Source organism: Haliotis cracherodii, unplaced genomic scaffold (genome assembly GCF_022045235.1).
Source record: "Haliotis cracherodii isolate W230 unplaced genomic scaffold, xgHalCrac1.p SCAF_10, whole genome shotgun sequence".
Lineage (NCBI taxonomy): Eukaryota > Metazoa > Mollusca > Gastropoda > Lepetellida > Haliotidae > Haliotis > Haliotis cracherodii.
In genome coordinates, this window is record NW_027266265.1 from 34,797,497 (window position 1) to 34,810,690 (window position 13,194).

The window sequence follows — 13,194 nt, forward strand, 5'->3', positions numbered from 1 at the left end:
TGTTGCAAACAAGGCTGAAGAATATTTCTGTATTTCTTGTCGGATGAATGGCCTGATATAAACAGCATATATATCTTCTACAAATCGCCATGTAACATATCCCCTGTGATTATCACCATATAACACTGGTGATGCTGTTAGTATGAAAATGAGTACTTAATAATTTCTCTATTTTGTTCATTGGCAGATGAAATACTTTTCCCAATGCTACTACCGCCAGCTTATTGGCTCGCTGTATATGCGTGAGTGAGTATGGTTTTACACCGCCTTTAGCAATATTCCAGCAATATCACGGCGGGAGACACCAGAAATGGTCCTCCCACATTGTACATAGGAACAAAAAATAGAAATAAATAGACTTTAAATTACTAATGTCAAGATTGTATGTATCACAAAAGCATCGGGCCTTCGGAACATAACATGAGAAGCATAATACACTCTTGACCGGTGATATGTAAAACAATAACATGACAGTTTAAGTTTAAAAACTGCACAGAGATTTTTGTATGTTTATGGAAAATGTTTTGTCGTGTGTCCCGAGTCCCGTGAGTCGCCCGCCACTCTGGCAGTACGATACCATTCGGATTGGACATCTCATGCAATGATTTACCATTTCACTGACATGAACATGAATCAGTTGACTTTAACTTGATTGACAGTTATGTTTGTTTAATTTGTAATGACAGGTGGAATGTAGCAAGCATTAATGACACACGACGGACACCGTCACAAAGGACGGACAGTTCAACCTGTGACCCTTAATCGTGAAATACGAGTACTGGTAGTACTTTTAGTGTGTGACGTTAGTGCGTCAAATGTGATACGGTTTACGTTTGGTGAATTTAACTTATATTTCTCTATGCTTATAACCTTTGTACATCCTAATGCACGGTTTGTAAACATATATCCATCAAAGTAGCTGTATGACAATATGTCCGATAACATCATAAACTAGGAATATTTTGAAAGGAGCTAACTTGCGTAAATTGTTATGAGAAAACGTGGGTACGCTTTGAACCTGTTTATGGAATTAAACAATGATAAAATCATTTTTGGTTAGGTATATTCTTTCCTCAGCGAGTTGTTGAATAACCCTCAAGTCTCGCCATTCAACTGTTGAAGATTGTATTAGTCGACTGTCCTACCGCGAAGGAACAAATGTAGTATACATTAATCACGTGACTACCAACGGTAAACATACACACACAGCTTTGTTGTCAAGTCCCAACAAGGAAGTGAGACGCCCTCTGCTGTGTGTGTCAAGGTAATCACCTCTCAAGGTAATTCTCTGCAAAAGTAAATATCTACTTGTATATTTGTACATCAAAACAGTTAAACATATGAAGACAACATTAAGCGAATTAAAATAATGTTGATATTCTGAGGGAGAGGTTATTCTTTCATATTCAAAACGATTTTGATAACGAAAGTAGACTTACAGATTTGATAGCGAAAGTTGCCTAAATTATACCTTAGGTTTGAGTTTACATTAGAAATTAGTTGCCTAAAATATCCACAGAAACAAATATAAAAAGAATGCAATAAATACAATTAGATGTTGATTTTGCCCATAACACAAACCCCATTAAACAGGACAGTGGTCGTGTAACAGGCAGCCATCGAGAAGATGGACGGAGTTATGTCCCTTCTGAAACTGATACTCATAGAGACCACCATCAATTTGTAGACCTTGCAAAAACAATTTTGTCTCATTCCTGATGCCGTGTCGATACTTATAGGCATGTAATGATTAGATATATATTGATCTGTTAAAAGCTAACGAATGGCCTCTCGTCAATCTTCTTCCCCTGCAAATTATAGGCTTCAAATTTTGTCAATGTTGTTGTGCAACATAGTACCAATGCATATTTTCTATCAGATGGCGACTGCTAAAAAGCTGGAAGACAATTACCTGAGCTGTGTCATCTGTTCAGAGGCGTTCACAGACCCTGCCACGCTTCAGTGCAATCACACATTATGTAAGACCTGTCTGCTGAAATACACAAAAACACAGCCTGAAGCAATGCAAGACAAATGCATCCCGTGTCCCTCCTGTAGACAGCTGACGAAGGTGACCAACCCTGACAGTCCAGTAGAGGAGTGGGTCAGTCAGCTGAAACCAAGTCACGTGATACAGGGGCTGATGGACGATTTTGGACAAGGTTCTACAAGTGAGTATTCACCTGGTTTATGACGACGATTCAACATGTTCTTAGCTTTTACATTTATTTAAAATGACTGAGATTCCTTAACACAAATGATACTCATTATTTATCACAAACAACGATTTTACTGTTTAATTTCATATCTTCAGAAATGGACTCGTGCAGTGTTTGCAGACCCGACGGGAAGACAACTCCTGCCACGTCCTGGTGCTCTGTCTGCAAACACGCCTTCTGTGGTGAATGCCTCAAGCTACACAACAAAACGCCAAATCTACGAGACCATGAAATAGTTGATTTACTAAAACAAGCGAGGCGAAAATCAGCACCTCGCCCTATGTGTAAATTACACAAAGACAAACGAATTGAACTGTTTTGTAAAGATTGCAAAGTAGCTATTTGTACTCTCTGTCGTAGCATAAAACACAGGAAATGTGATGATGTTGATACAATTGAACACATGAACCCACTTGTTAAAGAAGAACTTTTGCGAAAAACTAGACGATTAAAGGGAAATGTGAAATCTACAGCTAGGGTGATGTCAACAGCACAATCCCAGATTAAGGAGTTGACCAGAAATGCAGAAAACGTGAAAACACAAATCAGAGACACACACAGGGCTGCTGCAGAAGTGTTGATGAAGAAGGAAAAGGAACTGATGGACCAGGTCGACCGATCAACTGACAGACACATACAAGAGCTAAAAGCATTCATCAAATCTCAGGAGATTGACAAACAGATGTACCAGCAGGAAGCAGAGTTCGTGGAGAAAGCTGTGACGACAGAGTCTGTGGCAGACATGTACGACGTCTACGAATCGGCAGCGAAATCTAACACAGACACAGATGCTGTCAGTAAACCAACCTTCGCGAGGGTTATTTTCACACATGACATGGACAAAGTGAGAGCATCTGTGGAGGATATACATCTCGGCCATATTGACATAGGGAAGGGTGTAAGTGACAGGACGTCTTCACCTCGTCTGTATCACACAGTTGACTGTCACATAGATGGTGAGAATAATTTTGTTAGCGATGTCACAGTGCTGACTGTTGCTTGTGAAAGGGTCATTGTTATAACAAATTCTGGTGATAATAATATTAAGGCAGTTTATGGTTTAAAATCAAAACCACACCACAAATGTCTAACTCTATCAGGTAAACCACATGGATTAGCTAAGATGAGTGACAGCCAGGTTGCTGTTAGTGTCCCTCAGAAGAAGATGATAGCTATGATTGGCTTCAACCCTGACCTTGTACAGCTGTCAACCATGGCAACGAAGCACAAACACTTGGCCCTAGCATGCCTGAATCAGTCAAAACTACTAGCGAGTAACTGCGAAGTCGAACACTCTCTGGATATTCTGGATATGTCAGGCAATGTACTGAAGTCTATCAACACGGGTATCGTACCTACTGCATATTTCATCCGCGTGACCAGACAGAACAATGTGTTAGTAAGTGATGGAGGAGTGGCCTCCCTTGTATGCGTGACCCGTGAAGGAGAAGATGTTTTCACCTACACGCCCACAGGAGACAGAGCTCTGGGGTTTCCTCGGGGTATCACATCAACCAGCACAGGCGACATCCTGCTTGCAGACAGTGAGTCCCACAAAGTGATTCAGCTGACAGAGTCGGGGCAGTTTGTCAGAGATGTTCTCACAGAACAGGATGGTCTCTATTGTCCTTCTGGTATCTGTCTGGACAGCGACGGCTTGCTGTATGTGTCCGGTCTCAATCATGTGAAAGTGTTCAAATTCACCCAATAGGGTTATGTCAATAATAACCACAATTAAAGCCTGAATAGACTCGAATGGCATGGTTACAATGTTGGTCCACTCAATGGACCTGGGAATGAAGATGAAGCAAGAACGCATACAGTGACAGGGTCCCAGGATTCACAGTCTGCAAAACATGAAAGTAGCACGTGCTGAAGGCAGTCGTGTTGTGCCTGGTGGACAAAGCCGACAACTCTTGTTTCTAAAACTATAGCGATTCTGTTTCTTACCTGAACCTGATCAAACAGCAGATCTGAATTATATCTAACACCCTCTGTGTTTGAGTCTTTGACCTACAACTTTGGAGCATATATAGTTTGTTGCCGTCATTGTATTTATCGCTGTCAATTTAAAGGTTCATTTCGAACACAAAGCTAAGAAATGGAATTGTTTTCGTTTGTTTGTTAAGAAATGTGTGTTTTTGTATAATCTTATAAGTCTCGGCTGCTCCGAGAGCGGAAGGTCAACACACGTGTATGCACGTCGCTATATAAGTGAAATAATCTTGATAGCTAAGTTAAACCCAATTTCACCTCACCTCACCTCATCTCATCTCATCTCATCTCACCTCACCTCACCTCACCTCACCTCATCTCACCTCACCTCACCTCACCTCACCTCACCTCACCACACCACACCTCAACTCAACTCACCTTATGACTCACAATGATGTTACAAATGGTGACATGCCTTGATTAATAACGATTACTGGAATATGACGCTGTAAATGTTGCTACATGTAAATATTTAATATTCACAATCTTCTGGTATACAAAACTTTAACATAGGCTGTCAGCTATAGCCTAATATAGAGCAATGCTGCCACACAATCCATTTACATTAAACCCTGGGTATGTAGTGGATCTATACCTTTACTCTTCTCATAAATATTTGACTCTATCATTGTTCTCATCCAATGCCGCCCTGAACAACATGGCATCACCTGTATTTACTTGAAGGTGAACAACGTTTGTATTTTGGCTTTTGTCCAATAAATGTATTTCTTCCTGGTTTGTGATTTTGTGCAATGACATAGTGTCTCCAGGTCAACCATAACCCTGAACAGATAACGTTGGTGATGGGAAGACGTTAAAGAGGAACTATAATAATGCTTCACGGCCTTGCATCTATGTACAGTCTAGGTCAGGTAGTAATAACCCGTGTTGCCCTATGGTGAATCCATGGGAATTCCGATGGTGATTGAAGCTAAGGACTGGTGTTATTGGCATATATGACTGTTTAATACCTCAATGTTCATGGTTGTGAAAGAGGAAATAATAATGTCAGATTGGTATAAAAGACACATGAAAGAACTTGGTATTAGTGGCATATGAAGTAATACCAGATACTAATACCAGGCCAGTATGATGACTGAAGAAGAAATCTGCCAAAACCAAGCATCAGTATTATTAACTTTTGACTCGAAGCTAAAACATAAAGACATGTCCAATCTTCTTTCGTACTGGATCCCAAAGCTCCATAATCATCCGTACGAAGAGAGATATACCGCTGGGTTAAGCATATAAGTCACCAAGTCTCTGTCTCGAACATTAACCAAAGATCTTAATGCAATCACTTCTTTCTTTCCAAACTCAGGAACAGTGTACTGATTCCGAGCCAACCAGTCCTTGCTTTAGCCCCTTAATGCCGAGCACCAGGCAGCGTAACAACAAGTATCATCTTTGAAAGTCGTTTTATATGACGCGGTCGAGGATCGAGCCTACGGCATTCCCCTCCCAGGGCAGACGCTCTATCCACTAGACCACGGTGGCGGTGGTTAACTTGTTGAACATATTCAGAAAGTGTTAACTGTTGCAAGGCAAAGATAGTCATGCAAAGCAATGCTATATTTTCATTATTACCTGTCTGAAAACAAGACCTCCACAAAATGGTCCTCTGTGACCCTTGTAGCAGAAAACATTAACCAATAGTCGCTCTCGGTAACCGACTCTTGTAGCAGAATAACATTGACCAATAGTCGCTCTCTGTAACCGTCCTTTTACATTGACGGTATTGCAGGAAAGGCTCTATTGGAAACCCCCAGGAAAAGTTAAACAGAGTTGTCCCCCCGGCCTTGTTCCATGTGAACAAAACGTCTAGCGCTATCTCGCATGAGCAAATATGTTATTTGTTAATCAGCAATTTTCCAGCTGTATAACGGCGACCTCTGAATAATCGAGTCTGGACCAGAAGATCAAATGATCTAATATTGCGTCCATTGAATCAAGTTGTCGGGGTATCAGCAATGAAATAAAACCATGGGAACACTATACATGAACCCATGCTAATGATACGACATATCAGCGTTTTCTTTTTACCTGTTATACATCTAAAACATCTTTTCGGTCTTAAATAACAGCGACAAAAAACATTTTCATTATGATACTTAATCATTCATTGTACGATTCCAACTATAATAATATTTATCATAAGCAGGTGTTTATGAATCAGACAGTGACGTTGCCAAGTGTTGAAACTCACGAGCACGGTTACGGAACTGAGAAAACAGGGGTCATAAACAGCGGTTACTGACGCGATAAAGGGACGCAACTCTAAAAAGGAATTCTGAAACAGTACAATGCCTATATCAAATAATCTTGATGACATCACCTGCGTCGAAAGTTGCTCTTTGTACTGGTGATAACAATACTAGCAGTCAGTCAGACACCTGCCATGTAGAAGCGACAATGTAAGTACGGTAGTTTAAGCCTTTTTGTGCAATTACATGTTGTTTAGGCACAAAGTTAGTGTTCAAAATGCTTTTCGTTTAAGTAAATATTATGACTTTTCAATTTTAAATAACAGAAAAACCCTTTTCATAATCATGTGAAATCTGTGCTAAAGGCAGAGTTCATGGTACGTTTCCGACTATATCATAAGCATGTGTACCTGAATACCTGAATAGTTACATCCGTAACATGTAAACCTGTTTGAAAAACTTGTCTTAACAAGGGCGGAGAACGCTGAAACCTATGTAATATCAACCAAAATAGATCACAAAGCCACCATCAGCTACTTAAAAAAAGCGACAAAACCCTTTCCATATCCAATAGAAATGTCTGCATAAAGCAGAGTCGATTGTACGATTCCGACTTTAATATGAGCAGGTGTTTATGAATCACTTTCAAATAGTAATGATACCAGGTGTTCGCGAAAAGGTGAGCGTATCCTGCCCCACCGTTGGCACCCGTCACAAACACATGCAAAGGCAAGTCAATTGTTCACCTGAAATTCCACGGGAACATATTGTACGAGTCGAGGGAATTGCATCGGACATCATTTTTGTCATTGGTGCGTCAAACTTGGAAACGTCCTCAACATGTCTACCACAAGACTTTTTGAAAGCTTTACTGAGGCCTTGAATGTTGTAACCTTGATCAAACAACTTCTGAGCAAGAGTCGTATGAAATCTTGATAGAAAGAGCATGCTCGATTGTATCTCAAAAGGTGTGAAATGTAAACAACAAAGGTTGGAGCTGCTGGATGATTGCTCGACAAACTCGACAAACTGATCCTTTAGGACTAGCGTATGGTAAATGTAACCGTACGATGTATTTCTGAAACAACATTAAAAGCGTCATTGTTTTAACATCTTGTGCAAGTAAATACATGTCTTTATAAAAACATTGAAAACATTGGAACCTACTCAATATATACCAACAGACCTCCGGTCGTGTTATTAAAATAAAACGATAAGTGATTTCTTGTCATCAAATGAGTTTAACCACACAAAAGTTGATTGTCCATAGCAATTGTCATGTGAATATGTGAATCCGTGTATTAGAATGCACATTGTAATTCCCTCTGAGGAGGTGACATCATGACCTATATTGATACAGCCACATTGTTGCAATCGACATCCTGGTGTTTATCTACAATCTACAATCGTATCATGTGCAGTTACTTTGTGATCAAAATAGGTGGGTCATCTCTAATGGTCAATGTTGGGACATCATGCATAATCTTATGGTAATACATAAGCGACAAAACCATTCCATTATCATTAGAAATCTTGTCAATAATAATCATTGTGAAAACCTTTTTCTTGATGAGGGTTGTACTGTTAATAACTAGTTCCGATTGATGAAAAATCAGTATCTATATATATATATATATATATATATATATATATATATATATATATATATATATATATAGCGACGAGGCACTTATCCATATATCCAGAGATTACCAGCTGAGTGGGTTTCCGTATCATAACTATAAATTAGGAATATAATATATGGTAAATAACCATTGTATTTTAGAGAGCATTGGCGAGTTAAATAAAACGTGTATAGTCCCCATACAGGATATTTACCAAACTACACAAACGTGATAACCTCGTTATCATAATTATCAAGTCATTGCCTTATTCTAAAAAGAATTACTAGCGGGCGGACCGGTGAATTGCCAAGGCAGGTAGAACATAAAATGTGTGTAGGCAATTGTCGTTTTGTCTATATGTAGTTACGCCACTGTCTAAATAATAGGTTTCAGTTGGAACTATATTGACTGTTGGCATTGTCCGACTGATCAATCACTGACCTAATCAAACAATATATATATGCGCACATTCCGTGAAAACTTGAAACTTGTTACCGTTTGTAAGAAATGAGAATAGTTCTTTTCTTCCAAAATACAATGTTTGTTTCTGGTAAAGGATATTTACCATCCCCAAAACGCTCCCGCCTGAAAACTTCTATTTACAATCCGGAAGACATAGGTGTAATAATATCTTTATAATATGATGTTTCTACACTGTATTACAATAATCGATGTTTAAAACGTAGTTGTGCTCAAATGATCAAAGTTTAGAAACCGGGTTAGTGAAGATCAGGGTTATAACTGGTCTTCAGCAACCCATGCTTGTGAGAGGCGACTAACGGGATCGGGTGGTCAGGCTCGCTGACTTGGTCGATGCATGTCATTGTTTCCGAACTGCGTAGATAGATTTTCATGATGTCAATCACTGCATGGATTGTTTGGCCCAGACTCGATTATTTACAGACCACCGTCATATAGCTGGAATTTTCCGAAATGCGCGTTAAACAACAAACAAACAAATAATGTACAGTAAACTACGGTTACCACGAACTTAAAGGGACCAATGTAGTTCGCAATAACCGTAGTTCGTTATAAGCACGTATACAGCATATAAACAGCAAATGGACGGGGTAAAAAAACCAGTTCGTTATATCCGTCAGTTCGTTATAAACGTAGTTTACTGTAATGCCAATTGATTTGCAGCCGTGTTTGTCTACAGAAACACACATAATGTCTCTCAGTACCACACTATCCATTACATGACATTACATTTTAAGTAATCTGTGTCAAATATTACTTACAGACGTGTCACTTTAACACTGTGTATGTCATGGAATACACCGTGAAAGTGTAACTGTTCCACGTCAGTTCATGTTTCAGATGGCCAAGAACCTTATAGTAAGTCACCTGACCTGTGCAGTATGTACCGAGGTGTTCACAGACCCAGCCACACTTCAGTGCAACCATACATTCTGTAAGTCCTGCCTACTGCTATGCCTCAAGACAAGACCTGAAGCCAAACAAGCCAGGTCCATCCCATGTCCATCCTGTAGACAGCTGACGAAGGTGACCAACCCTGACAGTCCAGTAGAGGAGTGGGTCAGTCAGCTGAAACCAAGTCATGTGATACAGGGGCTGAAGGACGACTTTGGATACGGTTCTGTAGGTGAGTGCTGTAAAAGTTCGTTTTAACGAACTCAAAGATGACGAGTGGTGAGGTGAGATGAAATGGGGTTTAACTTCGCGTCCAAGATTATTGCATTTGAATAGCGACGTGCATGCACGTGTGCGTGCGTGCGTGCGTGCGTGCGTGTGTGTGTGCTTGTACTAGTCCGAACTGATGCTGATTTATAGTGCTAGCTCACTGAGATACCATGCCACAGTTTAACATTAATACCCCATTCAGACACAGTATACTGACCCCGAGCCGATCAGTCCTTGTTTTTTAGCCCCTTAATACCACTGAACCACGGAGACGGTCACTAGTGACTAGTTCATGGCGACACTTGAGCATATATTCTTATAAACATCATTCTCAAATTAAACAGTACAAAATATTAATCGTTAGGAATACTTTTACTCTTCAAAGAATTCAAATCTTTGATTTCATGTCTCCAGAAATGGGCACATGCAGTGCAGACACTCCAGTAGAGGAGTGCGTCAGTCAGCTGAAACCAAGCCACGCCACACACAGATTGGCGGACGATTTTACACAAAAATACAAAGGTATTATTTTGTACATCAAAAAAGGGGCCTGAAGTTAGCAGCGGGTTCGTTAATCGTTATTCGTTTTTCGAATAACGAAAAATAAGCCAGCACCGGGTTCGTTATTCAAAGGCTGTATATTAAACAACTACAGCAACGTGGTCAAATACACTGAAACTCATTTATAATATACCAGCAGGTTCGTCTTACATCATCATCCAAAAGCTGTTAAGTTATTCAGTACTTTTGAATAACGAAAAACAAACCAGCACAGGATTCGTTAGTCAGACTTGGTATAACAAATACATTGTATAAGATACCGTATTTCCAGTGGGTTCGTTATTCATCATTCGTTTTTCGAATAACGAAATACAAGCCAGCACCGGGTTCGTTATTCAGTTTATGTCCAACAATTCTATTAAATATAAGATAGTCTGTAGTCTGTCTCCCAACAACCGTTCAGCTATTCAGTACTTTTGAATTACGAAAAACAACGATGTAAGACGAACCTGCTGTCAAATATTAAATGAGTGTCAGTGTATTTGACCACATTACTGTAGTTGTTTAATATACAGCCTTTGAATAACGAACCCGGTGCCGGATCGTTTGTCGTTATTCGAAAAACGAATAACGAATAACGAACCCGCTGCTAACTCCAGGCCCCTCATCAAAAATGTGTCAAAAGGTTATATAATTATTTCACAAATAATTCACCCGAATGGTCAAGCATAGTGTAAATTCGATCAATGGAAAGAGGTTTTACTTTTTTATTTTTGTTCTAGATCAAAACATATGCAGCGTGTGCAGGGACAAAGGGGAGATAACTCCAGCTTCTCTTTGGTGTTCTTCTTGTGAAGCTGCATTCTGTGGCAGATGTATCCGTGTGCATCGTCGTATGCCCATGTCACAAAACCACGACGTGAAGGACATCGCAACAAGGGAGAAAAGTCGTAGTTTCGTTTGTGAATGCCATGACGAAAAAGTCACAATGTTCTGCCGAGATTGTGAGAAAACGATCTGTCATATCTGCTGCAACGTTGACCATAGGAAATGTAAAAGCATTGCAGTCATTAGCGATGTTCTTCCCAAGGTCAAGGCCAGTCTGATGGCGACCAAATTGGATCTGGAGAAAGAAATAGCATTGAAAATGGATATTATTGAAAAACGCAAATTACAAACGAAAGTGGTGTCAAACAGAACTGATGAAGTTGAGGCCGAGATTATTATGAAAAGTCAGACAGCGATGGAGAAGATACGCGTCGAAAAGAAGAAACTTCTTGATGAAATGAACAGGATCAAGTCCAAAGAGATTAAGCAAATACAAGAAGAATTACACTCAGATAAAATTGCTGTCAAAATTAGGAAAGAACGGGTTTATTGCATAGACAATGTTTTGACGTCAGACTCTAAAACGAAAGTGTTTGATTTGTATCAGGCAACTAAATCAGACACACAGACATTGACAGACAGCAAACATGAAGAGGACATTACGAGGGTTGCTGATAGTAATTTTGAAGCTCATATGGACAGATTCACGGATGCATTGAGCAAAATCACTCTCAGAAACAGCATCTCAAACTACGAAGAGATAATTGATTATGATACCTTTCATCCAACTTTACATCAACGGTTTAATGTAAATTCCAGTCTTGACAGTACCATTCCTGTAATTAAGGACATTGTTGTAATCTCTGTGAGAGGAATTGATATTGTTGTTGTGACTGATTGGACCAACAAAAGCATTAAAGAATTCTACACAGAGCACGACCAGCCATTGCGGAAACTGTTGAAATTAGAAGAGAGTCCGTTTGGAATAACAAACTTCGGAGACAATCTTGTTCTTGTGAGTCTTCCGTGGCAAAGGAGTCTTTATGTGGTATCAGTGTATCCACGCCTTAGCATGGCCAAGTCCATACCAACAACACGTCGGTACTGGGGAGTCAGTTGTATGGACGAGGCAAGGATAGCGGCGGGTGTTTGCGACGGCGTGTCTTCATCAGTGGACATTCTGAACCAGGAAGGTGTGTTACTCATGTCAGTGTCGAACAGATACATACAGTACCCCGAGTATTTGCACATAACACATAGCGGCAGGATTCTAGTGTCTGACAACGTGTCTAAATCTCTCCTGTGTTTATCATGTGATGGGGAGTTACTCTTCAAGTACACCCTCCATGGGGATACAGTTGTCAGCGTGCCTCGAGGGGTAACGTCCAAGCACAAAGGAGACATCCTGCTTGTCGACAGAGAGGTCCATAAGGTCATACTTCTGACGGAAGCTGGGGAGTATGTCCGAGACGTCCTGACGCCAGATGATGGGCTGGACGTACCACAGGGCGTCTTTAAGGACAAATATGGACGCCTGTATGTGACCTGTAAAGAACACATCCAGGTGTTCAAGTAACAGAGACTTTTAGGGTCATGTTCCATACAGGAACAGTTTTAGCGTTCAGACAGTACAAAAAAGGTTTATATAATACACTGGTTGATAAACACATTATCATCCAAAACTGGCTCCCACAGGAGATATCGTTTGTTGATAAAAGTGGAAAAACTCCTCGGCAAGTCTTTCCACTTTTATCAACTCGTGTTGATTTATTTGATATCAAAAGACACTCGGGTGAGATTCTCTATATCCCTACACTCCATCGCTAAGGACAGGGTCCACATCTTCAAATCCAAGTGTGACCTAATAGTAACCATACTCACTTACTCACTATTCGTACTCGGAATCCCCCCTAAAGATTGTGCCCTAATACCACGACAATATAAATAGTTGTTCATGCTGTCAAACATTGGTTATCATGGTGCGAGCTCTGTTAAATACAGGCAGATGTGATAGTTGTGGGAACCGGTTTCTCTAGCCTAGTGTAGCAGGGTGTCTGTATAACTCGACACACGGGATAGGGGTTCTCATCTTTGATCATTGAAATAATACATCACACCTGACAGTGTGACGTTATCAACATTGATAGATATGCTTCTACTGTATTTCTGTCCTCAATA

The 13,194-nt window shown here is 40.1% G+C and overlaps 2 protein-coding genes across 2 annotated transcripts; both read left to right on the forward strand.

Moving 5' to 3' along the window:
* Nucleotides 1–2,102: 2,102 nt before the first annotated feature.
* Nucleotides 2,103–4,279, forward strand: LOC139454337 (uncharacterized). The gene is made up of 2 exons (XM_071235966.1): nucleotides 2,103–2,171; nucleotides 2,315–4,279. The coding sequence occupies exons 1-2, from the start codon at nucleotides 2,144–2,146 to the stop codon at nucleotides 3,928–3,930; spliced, it is 1,644 nt and encodes a 547-aa protein (XP_071092067.1). The 5' UTR covers nucleotides 2,103–2,143; the 3' UTR covers nucleotides 3,931–4,279.
* Nucleotides 4,280–9,363: 5,084 nt separating this feature from the next.
* LOC139453744 (E3 ubiquitin-protein ligase Midline-1-like) lies at nucleotides 9,364–12,592 on the forward strand. Its single transcript, XM_071235211.1, has 3 exons — nucleotides 9,364–9,649; nucleotides 10,102–10,209; nucleotides 10,971–12,592. Exons 1-3 carry the CDS (start codon nucleotides 9,364–9,366, stop codon nucleotides 12,590–12,592), a joined length of 2,016 nt encoding a protein of 671 aa, XP_071091312.1.
* Nucleotides 12,593–13,194: the final 602 nt, after the last annotated feature.